This window comes from Hoplias malabaricus, chromosome 8 (assembly GCF_029633855.1).
Source record: "Hoplias malabaricus isolate fHopMal1 chromosome 8, fHopMal1.hap1, whole genome shotgun sequence".
Lineage (NCBI taxonomy): Eukaryota > Metazoa > Chordata > Actinopteri > Characiformes > Erythrinidae > Hoplias > Hoplias malabaricus.
In genome coordinates, this window is record NC_089807.1 from 37,630,828 (window position 1) to 37,646,153 (window position 15,326).

The 15,326-nt window shown below is 43.8% G+C and overlaps 1 protein-coding gene across 1 annotated transcript in view; it reads right to left on the minus strand.

Annotated features, from left to right (window-relative positions):
- maml3 (mastermind-like transcriptional coactivator 3) overlaps nt 1-15,326 on the minus strand; it is a 129,587-nt gene that overhangs the window by 48,238 nt on the left and 66,023 nt on the right. The window contains exon 2 of the mRNA XM_066678819.1: nt 12,994-14,595. Coding sequence (XP_066534916.1) covers nt 12,994-14,595 — 1,602 coding nt within the window. The remainder of the gene's footprint in view (nt 1-12,993; nt 14,596-15,326) is intronic.

Genomic DNA, 15,326 nt, shown 5'->3' on the forward strand with positions numbered 1-15,326 from the left:
TACTACTTCACATGACGTAACCGAAAAAGTATGGACACTCTCATAAGGGAGGCATTCTCTTTGCAGTGTGTGAGTAAGAGTGGAGGGTATAAGTGCTTGTTCTCTTTCTCTTTGCAGTGTGTGTGAGTGTGTGCAGGTGTTAGAAACAGTGCCACTGCTTGCGCTCCCCCCTCTCTCTTTCTCTCCCTCTCTCTGCTGTGGATCAGGTAGCAGGGTTGCTTGGATTATGCTCTTTTAAGAAGGGATTAACCATGTTTCAGCGTTCAAGGCAAATTGCCCCAAGAAGACGTCTCTGGCTACAAAAAAGTTAAATTCTGCACCTAATCCTCCTCAAAGCTTCTTAACTCATCTCTCTCTCTTCTCTCTTTCTCTCTCTCTCTCATTCTCTCTCTCTCTCTGCGCTTGTCAGTGAGTGTTTCGAGTGCTAGCATCTCTTTAAAGACAATTCATCCTCCTCTTTTGGGTTCTCTCTCTCTCTCTCTCTAACTTACAGTACTGAGTCTCTCTCTCCCTCTCTCTCTCTCTCTCTGGCATGCGTGTGAAGGAGGGATTCTGTGTTACAGCGATCTTGCACTAATGCTTGACAGTCAGACGTATAATGCCACAATACATATTCCTACACAGAGAGCGAGAGAGCTGTGACACCACAGTCTGACAACACAACTCTCTTAAATCACCTTAAAGACGAAGTGAATGTGACACCACATGAAACAGACTGATGTGTGTGTGTGGGTCTGTGTATGTATATTAAAGACAGAGAGAGAGAGAGAGAAAGAGGGTGTGTTTTTTAATGGGTAATGTAGAGGAACACTACTCAACCAAAGGTCTTCCAACATTTCTTCTGAAATGAAGGGTAATGATAGGTAGTTTGCGCTTGCTCTTCTGGGAAGACTGGTGTTTGAACATTTCTGGGAAGATATGCAATAAACCACATGAACATCAGTGACGTCATGTAATGATGTTGAATAATTAGTTCTGGAGCTCATTCCAAACGGATCGGATGGGTCTCCATTACTCTAGAGAACACAGCTCCTTGGCACCGCAGCCCAATGCTGGAGGGCTTTATAACCCTCTGGCAGCGCCCTCTGGCTGGTTTCCTATATAATTGTAATTGAATAATATTGTAGTGAGGTCAGAGACTTACATTCAGGTGAAATGTTGACTATAGCTACTTGAGTCTCAAGGTGGAAGACTTGAAGAAAGCAGCAGATTGTATACAGACCTTGTGTATGCAAGTGTGTGAGAGAGATAGAGATAGACACAGAGCGAGAGAAAGGAGGTGCTGTTTCTATGATGCTGCCATATGGAGAAGGGCATCTGCCTTTTTGTTGGCTTGGTGAGAACCCAGGTGTTGAAGAGCGGTTGGGAGTGGAAGCTGAGCATCAGCAGTTGGAGTGGTTGTGGAGGCAGTGCTGCTTCAGCAGTGTGAGTCGATGTGGAGGCGGAGCTTCTGCAGTGTGAGTTGACGTGGAGGCGGAGTTTCTGCAGTGTGAGTCGACGTGGAGGAGTGGCTCTTCACATTATAAGTGGATCAGCAGTGTGAAGGTGGAGCCAGTGTGGGGTGGAGAAATCAGAAAATCAGCAGCACAATCGAGCGAGGTTTTAACTGCGGATAATATAGAGGAAGATGTACGAGGATAGAGAGAGGGCTATTATTATTGCTATCCAATGAAAAACATTTATCCCCATTTTAAGTTTACCATGTCATTTAAACACAGCGGATGTCCCTCACATTGTGGGTAATTTTCATGATGAATGAACCAATAGAAATGCTCCAAAATTACTTGGAATAAAAATGTCTTCCATTTTCCTTCTTCTGTAAAGTTACTATTTTGGCAGATGCACGTTTTTCTTTGGACAGCGTTGATATGAACATGAACATTACGAGAAAAGAGTGCAACGTTTAGTTAACGTTCAGCACATGGAGACATAATTCTAAATGGTACCAGGCAACACACAGTGAACGAGTACTGTACGAGCTCTCCATCTCCATAATGTTCTCTACCATATCTTCATCTCCTGAGGTTCACGCACACACACACTCCCTGTCTAGAGGTTGCCATTTATTTAGGCAGGAAGGTGCTGAGGGCCACGGTATCTATGGCAACACAGAGCGGCTGAGACGGCCAAAGTTTCTCTCTCTTTCATTTGTGAGGTATCCTCCAGTGAGGTGTGGAGGGTGAGAGAGAGAGAGAGAGAGATGTAAGACAGCAAGGTAAAAGACAGAGGAAAGAGAGCCAGAACAAGAGAGAACCATGAGAAAAGAGAGAAATAAAAAGAGGCAGAGGGGAAAGATGAGGTAAATAGAAGAGAAAAGAGAGAGAGAGAAAGGAAAAAATTAATAAAAGAGGTAGAATGAGAAAAGAGAAAGGCAAGACAGAAGTATAGAGAAAAGAGAAAGTGAGAGATACAGGGAGGGAGAGAGAATGAAGGGAAGAGCAGAGAAATGATGGAGGAGAGAAAGAAAGAGAGAGAGAGAGAGAGGTATCATTCTTATTCCGTAGAGTGGTCCAGTGTTGGTTTCATAGCAGTCTGCCAGTAACAGCAACATTGTCCCTGCATACTAAACACACCACTGTCATCCAGGCCTGGCGCGCACACGCACACACACACACACACACACACACACACACACACACACCGGAGGCCAAATTTTCAGCCACACTGCGACCACGAGTGCACACAGTCTGTCTTAGTGTATAGAGACTGAACACATACGCATACATACGCCAAGCAGACACCCTCTGAAACCTTCTCTCTCCTCACTACCATATGCCTCTGCGCACGCAGAATACACACATACACACACACACACGGCTCCCGCTCCCCTTTTTCCTCTCCCTGGTCCCTGTGCTGCCATGATCCACGTGGTCTCTCCATCTGTCAGTGTTAGAGCGTGGACAAAGATGAGTGTGTGCAGCAGTGACTACACACACACACACACACACACACATATGCACGCACGCACACACACACACAGAGCCATCAGAGCCTGGCCATCAGGCCGCATAAGCACTAGAGCCACTTTATCAATGTGCTCATACCGTCCAAATCCAGCAAGACCTTTTTTTTATCTTCCACAGCTACGTTTTTACCAAGGCTTTGTAAAAAGGCATTATAACTGCTTAGTACTGATATCAGTAGATATAAGCAAAGAAAAAGACAGCAAAACAGGACTGTTTAGAGTTATTTAAAACAACCCCCACCACAATTTTCTCTCCAATTATTATTCATATGCAATTCCACTCATTAGCTAGGATTCCCCCAATCACACTTAATACCACCAGCCAGGGAGGGGGAAGGCGAGTGTTTGCTTCCTCTGAGATATTGGAAACCCCCATGTAATTTCTCTAACACAACATCACCGGAGAGCTCAATGCGCTTTGAGGAGAACACCAACAGCCCAGATCTGTTACATCGGCCAATAGACATGCACACTGGCTAGCACTGTTTCTGTGATGGTAAGAGGCCATGCCAAAACAATGACAAAGCAAGGGCAATTGTTCTCTCTAAGGGCCCTAGTCTTGGACGGCTGAGGCATCATCTAGGATCAAATTAACGACCTCCTGGTGACAAACCCATCACTTAAAAGTGATAAGAAGAATGTTTAGGCAATGGTAGGTTACAAACAATTATTATACTTTTTCTGTATTTCTCTGGCAATTTCATAATTTTATAAATGCTCCAGCATTGGGAGATACTCATTCACGGTTTGTAACCACTTATCCAGTTCAGGGTTGCGGTGGGTTTGGAGCCTACTCGGAATCAATGGGCGCAAGATGGGAACACACACTGGAGGGGGCGCCAGTCCTTCACAGGGCGACACACACACACTCAACACATAGGGACACTTTATAAGTCACCAATCCACCTACCAAAGTGTGTTTTTGGACCATGGGAGGAAACTGGAGCACCCAGAGGACACAGAGAGAACACACCAAACTCATGACAAACAGTCACCCAGAGCAGGACTTGAACCCACAACCTTCAGGTCCCTGGATCTGTGTGACAGCGACACTACCTGCTGCACCACCGTGCCCCCCTGCACTGGGAGATATATACATTAATAATAACATACCAACATTAGCTCACTATTCCAAATGTACATGATAAGAATCCTAAACGTTCATATTCCCACTGGCAGAATTTCTTACTTCTCAACTCAAGCCTGTGGGAGTGTGTTTTCTGACTAATTTTTATACTGAAGTTTCCAAATGAGTTAATAAATGGATATGTTGTTAACCACAGGGAAAAGGGCAAAAGAAGAAGCAAACAACCAACCAGTAAAATGAGTGTTGGGAAATGATATTATTTTCATATCAATAAAAGAGCAACATCACTTAATCTTTAAAATACACATACACCTCAAATTAAGTTTAACGTTCACTGAACGGAGTTAGCCTTCATATTGCCCCACATTAGCCAATATCTTCTTAGTATATTTTTTTTGTCTTTGACTACACTTCCACACACCCCCTTGCATTCAGCCCCCACTTAGTCTAAAATTATTCTTCGTTTTATGACCATCAGCCACACCAACAGTGATGGCAGGTTTTGAAAAATGGCATGTTAAACCGTTAACTGAATACTTATGCATACGCCTACAATACTCTACTACCATACAATTCTTACTGTAATTTCACTGTCATTTTATTTCCGCTCCTACAAGAGTTCATCTGAAAGCCTCCATAGCTCAAGAAACCTCTCGGAAGCAAGGAACGATTTGGAAGCCTGATTCCTCAACAGTACACACATGTCTGACTGTACCCACATGCACACAAGGTAAGGAATTTGAGATCCTTCTTCTCTCTTTGATTCTCTAGAACTCCTCCCTTTGGAAAAAAGAATGACATCTACCTGGCATGAAGAAATAAACCCAGTCTGGCAGCGTTCCCCTGAAATTCTGCACAGCCACAGCCATTAAATGGTTAACTGGTCAACGTGTAAAATGGTTAAGTGGTCATTAAATCATTAAATGGTGTTTAAAAAATTTCCTGCTTTACCAGATTACAATGAACGTTGGCTTACGGGAAATAAAAGCTGGTGCTTTGTTCATGTTGCGGCTTGCCCCCTAAAGCAGGATTCAAAAGTAAGTGTCCGTGAAATTTCTGATTGTTGGGAAATGCGCCCAGGTTTCTGAGTGCATTCCAGGAGACTCGCCACCTTCTGTAGAGAATATACTGACCCTGATTTTGGCCCTACACTGATGATAATACCACAAGAATGATACTAAGTAGGGCTAAACAATATATAATTTCTACATCATCATTGTAATGTTCACACTAGTCACAATGCAGGACGTGCATTTCCCTTACTGAAAGTGCCGGCTTTAGACAACATGACAGTTTTTGTTTAATGTCGATAGGCCAAGTAAAAACTGAAATATCATAATTTAGAATTGCATTATCGCCATCATTACTTTGTCTTACTGACAAACAACAAAGAAAGACAGAATCTGCAGACTCTGTTCTACAGCCTGAACAGAGCCGGCACAGAGGAAGGGGGAGGGGGAGTGGACGAAAAACAGAGGTAAGCCGTGGGAAAAATGAAGAGAAAAGAAGCTTTACCCCAGTAAACTTTTAGCCGTTGATTCAACGTTGAAATAACGTAATGACTGCCGTCTAATCAACTTTCTCTTAAGGTTGAAAATAAAGTTGAAAAGACACAGACATTGAAAAGACGACTATTACACGTATTTTGGACGTCCATTGACGTTATTAATTGGTCCCGAAATGAATTACTTGTATAAAACACATTTTGGACGTCCACTGACGTTATCGATTGGGCACCACTTAACTAACTTATTAAGATGGAATTTGGACGTCCATTGACGTTTAAAATATGTCCTTGACGGACAGACTACATTTAGACCTATTTTGAACGTCCAGGGACGTTCCTTGTTTACTGGGACTGTGCTAAAATACTATGACCTCACAAGGTTTTTGATTTAAATAATTGTATATAGCTTCAATTCATTCATTCATTCTTTATCTATAACCGCGTATTAAGTTCAGGGTCGCGGTGGGTCCGGAACCCAGAGGAAACCCACGCGGACACGAGGAGAACATATCAAACTCCTCACTGTATAACTTCATGTTGATTATTATTATTAATATTTTTATAATTTTCCATGCTATATTAACCAAATGCAGATAATGTCAGATCAAATTATTTTATTTTACTCTACTCTTGGATACACAAATAGTTTGTAGCTAGCTGTTGTGAGTGACGTTTTTTAATGTTGTAATATATATCACAAGGAAAACAAATATTACAGTGTAGTTTCGTTCAATATCGGGCCGCCGTAAGACTACGTTCATCTTGTTTTTGTTGGTTCACTATACTACATTATGACAATGGTTCCCAAAGTGGGAGGTGCGCCCCCTAGAGTGGGTAATGAAGCCAAGTACTGCATATTTCTCAATTTAATTTGAAAAACACATTATTCATGCTAGAGCTCCTACCTTTAGAGGTTTCAGTAAACCTCTAAAGAACTCAAACAAAATATTATCATATGAAATGTGCAAGCTAAGTGTGCTAATCACGGGGCAGTAATATAAGCTTTTATTATGAAATCTGTATTGCTAAGTTGAAAACATGATACAGCTCCAGACACAACACAACAGTTCCATGTCACTACAACAATTCTCTCTCGTTAACATCACACATACACAAACACACACACCCTTGGAGGTGGTGGGCTTTGTTTTGGTGGGCAGGGCGACAGTGGGTGGTAGTTTTGTCTGGTGTGAGTGTTGTGGAGAAGGCAGCAGAAATGTGCAGCACCCCCCGCCCCCTCAGCCCCTCCCTCTTCTAAAGCCTCTCCAAAGGATCTGAGAAAAGCTCAACTCAAGCTCTAACACGTGTGCTTCTCTCTCTCTCTCTCTCTCTCTCTCTCTCTCTCTCTCTCTCTCTCTCTCTCTTTCTGTGTGTGTGAGAGAGAGAGTGTGTTGGGGGGAGGGTGGTGGGTAGTGGAGTGTCTCGGATGGAGGAGAGAAAGCAATATCTCTCCCTCCTGTGGATAAAGAGGCAGGGGGAGGGGAGAGCACTGGAGCGGCTGGGTGGTCTTTTTCTCTGTCTCATTCTCTCAACACATTGCACCGCACTCGAGGTAGATTCCTCTTCAGGCTCACTGTCCAGAGATTTAACAAACACACACACGCGCGCACGCATGCAGACACGACACGAGAGAGCGAAACAAAGAACCATAATCACGTATCACACATTTTCATACACTGCTGACTGCTCACACAAAGAATCAAAAATGTAATGAAAACGAATTAAAAAACACCTAGTTTTTTCACCTAGGGGGAAAAATGCCATGGTGAGGAGAAGAAAGAATGGAAATAAGAAATATGAATACAAGACAGAAATATTCATAGACGACTAGATGTCATCTTTATCAGTCTACGTTTGTTTATTAGTTACTCAGTTTGTCCTTCTGTGTCTCTGTCTCTCTCTCTCTTCCTCTCTCTTCCCACCTAAGAGGCTGATTTAACTGCTCATTTAAGTTCCTCCCAACAAATCATGGCCTGAACCCGCCCCCGCAATGTCTATTTAGCTGAAACCCCAGCACCTCAATGACTTTATACACGCATACACACACACACACACACACATACACACACACACAGAGCTCATCAACACACTGAGGGTCTCCCCCTCCCGCCTTTGATCATTGGTGAATAAATCACAGTCACCAAGGCGATATGCAAAATGGCGAGGAGTGACAATTAAAGCCTGACTAACGAGCTTTTAAGGAGCAGGCTGAAGTTTCATAATCACACACTAATAAGATTATGCAAACTCTGCCATTCTGCCACCTGTATAAAAACACTACACATACTCTGATCTGTGTGTGTGTGTGTGTGAGAGAGAGAGAGAGAGAGAGAAAGAAAGAGAGAGACGCTACCAAACTGTATGAGCAAAGCATGTGTGGGTGGGAGGGGGGTTGCCATATGTTATTGTGTTTCAGAGAGAGAGAGAGAGAGAGAGAGAGAGAAAGAGAGAGAGAGAGAGAGAGAGTGAGTGAGTGAGTGAGTGAGAGTGAGTGTGTATTTACACAATTCTTCAAGGGAGTGTGACTATGCCTGTTTGTAGAGTTTAAAAAGCCTTGTTATAATACATAATTAACTCTTGATTTCTCACACCCTAACCTTCTCTCTGTCTCTTAAAACACCAAGCAATGGGCCACACACGCCATCATTTCTGTTCCTCCTCATCTCAGCAGCCAATCAGAAGCTCCACAGCTTCAGAACCCAAATCCAAGCATGTTCCAAATGTCCATGAAGTCTATAAAAACAACATGGCATTTAAGATGCAAATGAAGGTAAACAATTTCAAAATCCTTACAGGAAAATCTGTCCACTTGGCAGCAACTTTAGCAACGCCCCAGGCAGTGTTCTCCATTCATACATGACCAGGCTCCTATCTGTGTGAATGGGGAGGGACTATTCAAGGCCAAACCTGGACAGTACATTTCGGTTTCCAAAACAGATTTGAATATGACAGGGGAAGTCGGACCACGCTCAGTTTAGTTTGCAAATTATTTCAGCCTAGATGGCATTTTCAATTATTCACTCACACCATCACACATTCACAACTGTGGACACTTTTGAATAACTAGTCCATCTATCATCATGTGTTTCTGGACTGTGGGAGCAAACCCACACCGACATGGGGAGATCACACCAAACTCCACATAGACAGTGACCTATGTTAGGGGTCAAACTCCCAACCCCAGGACCCTGTAGCTGTGTAATTGTAATTATACCTGTATTGCCACCATGCTACTTCAATATCAGTATTTATCAATATCATTTATTTCAATGGGCGGCACGGTGGCGCAGCAGGGACCTGGAGGTTGTGGGTTCAATTCCCGCTCCGGATGACTGTCTGTGAGGAGTTGGTGTGTTCTCCCCGTGTCCGCGTGGGTTTCCTCCGGGTGCTCCGGTTTCTTCCCACAGTCCAAAAACACACGTTGGTAGGTGGATTGGCGACTCAAAAAGTGTCCGTAGGTGTGAATGTGTGTGTGTGTGTTGCCCTGTGAAGGACTGGCGCCCCCTCCAGTGTGTATTCCTGCCTTGCGCCCAATGATTCCAGGTAGGCTCTGAACCCACCACGACCCTGAATTGGATAAGTGGTTACAGATAATGAATGAATGAATGAATTTATTTCAATGCTAATTTCTTAACAATAATTATTTGGATACCTTTTTAATTGAAGATCGACAATCATTGAAGCTTAATCTAAATATTCAGAGTGAGGTGGTAGAATCCTTTACTGACTGTAATGCAAGAATCAATTCAGCCTAATGACATGTTTGCAGTCCAGTTTTCAGAACAAACTAAATTACTGGATTATGTATGCTAATGTTGTGTTTACATGTTGGCATTGAAAAAAGAAACAATATTTCAAGCTTCCATACAGAATTGTCAGTGGCAAGCAGCCATGAAAAGACTGCCATAGTGGCAGCATCACTGGCAAATATGGATTGTCAGAGTAGAGATTAACAGTGTCTTGTTTATTTGAGGTGGAAACCCACAGGAAGATTCCCTGTAGATGTTGATTATTTTCCTGTAATAATAGCGGGAACACCTGGAATTAGACAAGGAGACTCCTGTGGGATGCACTGCTTTGTCCTCCAAGTGTGGCGAAATTTCTGTCACTAATCTATTGTAAACAGTGGAATATGTGGTTTCCATTGACTGTCAACTGTGATAAAGTAAATACAGTTTTAGACTGATACCTTTGGCCAACAGACCAATAGAATTGAACTCTGTTGCCTTGAATTTGCTGCAGGTCTGTAGTGTGGTGAAAAGTTCATATTTTTGGACTATTGTTGGACCAATCACAGTGGATGTGGTCTGCATTATCTCAATGCGTAGTTACATTACTGGGGAGGTGTGCAGCAGTCTGCAGCATAGGGTACGCATATACTCAAGACCTACATGTTGCTCACAGCGTAGGTTCAATGTAGAAACATAAATTGGCTTTAAGGTCAGCATGTCCATTGCTTAATCTTGGATAGAGGGATGTAATGCCCCCAACACTGGGTTGTAAAGTGTGAAGAGGAGCTGTATCACACTTAGAAGCAATCGAGATTCAGAACTAACCATCCAATCCAAAGGTCCTTGGTATCTGATCGTACTGAATGCCTATGTCTACGAACTTATAGCCATAGAGATTAAGTGCACACAGGGTCTACTTAGCAACAATTTAAGAGAGGAAAGCTTCTACCAAAAGCAACTAGACGACCATGTCTTCAGAGGAGAAATCTTCCCACTATCACAGGGTACACACTCAACATCTGACACAGACAGAGATGATAGAGTGTAATAACATATATGGATGAGTAAAAGACAAAGAGAAAGCCCCAAAACAGAAATCATTCTTCATTCTTCTGTCTTCTCTCATCCTGATTTCTGTCCTTATCTTCATCGCTGTGGTTTTTACACTTCTCAGAATCCATATCTCCTTCACTTACAATTTGCTTTTGTACCCCATTTTCCTGCTCTCCTTTTTCTATTTCTTCCTTCTTTCCAATTCTCGCTCTCTTTTCTTTTCTCCTTCCCCTCTCTGCATTTTCCTCCCAACTGCCGCAAAGGAACAGCCGTCATAAATCTGCCCCTTTATTGCAGCTGAGGAGAGAGGGAACGAGAAAGAGAGAGGGAGGAGGAGGAAGAAAAGGAGAAATGAGAGATGGAAGAGAGAGAGAAAGGGGGAGGAGGAATATCTAATCACTGAGCGTGAGACATGGACCCTGATGAACAGATGAAGAGGGGAGGCGAAGGTAGTGGAGGAGGAAAAGTGAGAGAGGGAGAGAACGAGAGAGACACAAAGAAGGGGGAGGAGGACTGGAGAGACCAGGGACATCATTAACGAGCATAATTTACAGGTCAGGCACTAGAGAACTCAGACCGGTGAGAAAAAAAAAGGCATATACACACCATTCCTTTGCACAATCAGGCAAGCTCATCTAGTGCATCCTTGTCTGACAAAGAGCCATCTTAAAAGGAGACGTATTAGAACTGAGTGATAGACTCTACTAAATTTCAAACCCCTCGTTAGCTTTAGATCACTCGAGCCATGCGTTTAAAATCATTAAGCCTGCAAACGTGACACTGGCACGATCAGTAATGGAGACTCGAAAATCCTCTCATCCCTCTGACAGATGAGGTAGAGAGGTATCCTTTCTTCTCCGAGATAGATAGCGGAAGAGAGAGGAGGATTTTGGCAGCCACAGGGACACTGGGGGCTGCCGCATAGACATTAATATATTAGAGAGTGTCGATTTCCTATTCCGAGAGCTAGCTGTTGCTGGGGCAACGGCCACCATTACTGGCCCACTGCACAACACAGACATAAAATATAGAATTATGGGTGAGCGGGGTTTTAGAATGGAATTATGGGCAAGCTGGACTCCAGCATGTCTCTGGGAGAACAGTCAAAGGCGGAGGTGCCATCTTGAGTTGATCTTTCCCAGCCACTTTATCGGCAATAGCACATACAAAATGGAGGGCAAGATACCATTTCAGTACCTAGGAACAAACAAGACTTTGCACCACACCAGACTGCTCTAAAAACCCAACAATTGTTCACAACTTGTATCGGTGTGCCATTTCAATAATTGGAACACATTCAGATGTCATATGACCATGAGAAGACAGGTGTAAACCCACCCAGGATGTATCCTGAATGGATCATGTAAAACACATCTGAGATGATCTGATGGTGCTTGACCACAAGTGTAAATGGAACATGTTTCCTATGTTCACATAAAAGTATGTAGGCGAAAATGCATCTGCCAAGTGCAGACAAGTGTAAATTGAAAGCATTTTCTGTATCCGCATTCAGTTACGTAAGCGGAAATACATCTGCTGAGTGCTGACTAGCAGGTGAGAGGATAAACATAAAAACGCAAGATGGAGGATACGCAGGGCTGGGGCTATTCCAAAACCAAGTGCAGATGAAGGTGTCCAAGCCAAGCTTGTTGATTCGTATGGTAACACGAAGAAAAAGCAAATGGATGTAAGATGGAAACGACATATTTGTTGATGTACATTTTTTTTTATTTGGGGCAGTACAATCAGTGTCTCATCTGGTCACACTGCATTTTAATGAAGCATGTCCAGGAAACCAGCAAAAATTATGTCCAGATATGGAGCTCTAGACATGTTACTGCAGGATATAAACAGACTGGTTCTCAATAAACCCCTGTAATCCAGCTCCTGGTTCTGAAACCAGTGGTCTGAGAGCAGAGCAAACACTAAAAAGTTTAGGGCAGGATTACTCTTAGCCTAATCAATGTGGAACCAGATGGGTTCATGTTCACAAACCTAATTTAGAACCGTCTGGCACATTTATATTGGTTTGCCAAGCCAGAAAATGTACATCCCAGCTGGAAGCAAAGAATAGTGGGCTTTTCAGCACAAACTTGATAGTGTCCATAGGGGTATCAAACTAAAGAAGAAACTAAAAAAGAGCATATATTCTCAAAAAAAGTCTAATATTCACATTGGAGCTGGATTGGGTCCTTTGCAGCGTGTATATAAATAAATAAACAGAAATATAAACAGGAACATGCTCCATTTGTGAGGAGAGTTGGCTACTTTTTTCTACTGTTCACAAGCTTGGTAGGATGGCTCTGAAATCCGCAACATTTCCACACTGTAAACAGTGAGTTAACCATGACTCTGTCCTCTCTGACTCTGGTGCTGAAGCTGACTTAAGCCACAGCAACACTGGAACTTAGCAACCCCAACCCTGCTGATGATGTATGCTTGGTTCAACATCAAAACTGATGGAAACACAGGCTGGTGCACCTGATAGCACCATGGTTCCAAGAATACAGAATGGAACTTTGGTGAAAAAGGGCTATCTCAGGAAAAGACTACCACAAATCCTTTCATGTGTAATTACAGACTATGTTCAAGTCCCAACAAAAGTACCGTTTCCATGGAAGACATAATGGAAAATAACCCAGCATCTTACCTGTGGATGTTGTGGCATTGCACTGTATGGCAAACCCGGACCAAGCACCTTCTGTTTCATCAACATCATCCTCTTCTGCTCTTCAGTCAAATGTGCCGTCTGGCCAGGCATTGGACCCTGAGCAGGGGGTGGCCCTCCACCCTGTCCTGCTGCTCCCTGCATGTAGGGCATCATAGGATTTTTGGCCTGGTTGGACATTGGTGGGGTCATTCGCTGACTCATGTGTTCCACACCACTGAAATGACTCAAGGGTTTGGTGTTGCTGTAAGAGAGCTGTTTGTTCAGGGCGTTCTGGGCAGCCAATGTGGCAGATTGCTGCTGCTGTTGCTGTTGCTGCTGGTTCAACATATTCATGTGGTTTTGCGGGAGGTAGTTGTTCATGCCAGGTTTGGGCACCATTGAATTTGGAGCGTTGAAGGCTTGCGGGTACATCATGGGACTATTTGGCTTGTCGGGATTGAAGGGTCCACCGTATGGGCTTGTTGGTGCTCCCGCAGGGGACCAGCTTGCAGCCTGCGACTGCTGCTGGTGTTTCTGCTGGATGAGCTTGGCACGTTGCTGTTGCTGTGCTGCCATCTGCTTTAGCTGTTCAGCTGGTGACAGTTCGGTGGTTGATGGAACAGGAACAGGGACTGGCCCACCTCCTCCTCCTGGTCCAGGACCTCCTGGCGTTACCGGAGTCGACCCTGTGTGGCCTACACCAGAACCTGCATTGATCATAAACCCATTCCCTGGTCTGGAGGCCTGTGTCTGTGCCTGTGTGGGAGTTTGTGGTGAACGGGCAATGCAGTTGGCAGGTGACCCTGATGCCATTGCGACTGCCGGTGACTGCTGCAAAGGTTGCTGGGGTGGCGTGCCATTGGCAGCAGTGGCAAATGGAGGTCCAGAAGACGCTGGTCGCACCTGCGGTGAGCCCATAGACATCTGTCCACTTTGCGGTTGTGGTGGGTTATTTGGTGCAGCTGCAACCGGAGGAGGCGCAGGCTCTTGTGGTTGCTGCGTTTGTTCCACTGTGGGACGTGTGAAGTCGCCAACCTCCTTTTTCTCCTCAAAGTCCTCATTGAAAAGGTCATGCATGTCATCTTCAGGAACTGTGTTGGCCAGCTCGTCAATCAGCTCCTGCCACTCCTGATCATTTAGATTAATGTCAGAGAAGAGCTTGTTTTGATTGGACAAGGAAGTGTCTGAAGACTCTATCCCAGTTGGGTCATCCAAAGGCTCTTGTTTCAAGTCTTTTAGAAGGCTGAAGCCATCGTCTAGATCCAATGATCCATTTAATTTAATGTCCGGCATGCCACCATTCTTACCCAAATCCTCTGTTCGCCCTGTAATGTGGTTAGTGCCAGTGTTACCGTTACCTATTGAAATGTTATTAGATGTTGCATTGTTGCCTGTAGGTAATGTGGGTTTGATGTCCATTTGGTGAAGTGGAGAGATAGGGGGTACGTTGTTGGGCAAATTGCCTAAAGAGTCCAGCCCACCATTCCCCTCTTTACGTAACCTCTTTGTGGTTGGAGAGTAGCTACCATCACAGATGCCATTCTGGTCACCATTTAATGGAGATCGAGCAATGTCCAGCTTTCTTTTCACTGTCTCCTGGAGCTGAGAAATAGAAAAAGAAAGAGAGAGAGATGGAGAGTGAGGATTATGTTTATACAAACTTTGAGGCTAATTTACAGTGAAAGACTTTCAAATAGAATTCTAAGCTGACTTCAGTTCTCTGAAAGTTTATATCATTTTTGGCAAAACTATCTCAGAGATCCTCATTCAGCAGACTTCCAAAATCAGATGGGGCTTTTTCTGCTCATTTCTAATTGATTTTGACGTTTGTCAAATGAGGGCATACTCTCTGCCTTTTATAAACTGCCTACAATTCCCATAATTCCAGTGGTTGAGAGTTCTATAATCTGTGCAGATGCTTGGGTTTAAAGAAAAGCCTCTTGAGAGGTAATTACAGTCTCATTCAAAGCAGTTAACTGCTCTAAGCTTTATGGGGAGGTCTTTCTAAACGGAACAACTCTTTTAGCAGCACACAGTCCTCTGTTACTAAACTAACTACATATCCCTCATGCACACACACACACACACACACATCTGCCTGTGCTTACACTAGTCAGAAGGAGGATCACTCAAAGAGAACAACAAGGTGATAACAAACCCCAGTTAGCGCTTAATCATTATCCTGAGAGCCAGAGAGCACAGTGAAAAAGTGAGAGAGAGACAGCATGCGAGGCAGAGAGCTAGGGAGATTGAGAGAGTGAGAGAAAGAGAGAGAGAATCAGCTGCAAAATGAAATGGCAGTTTGAAAAAGCTCCATTGTGCAAACATGGGCA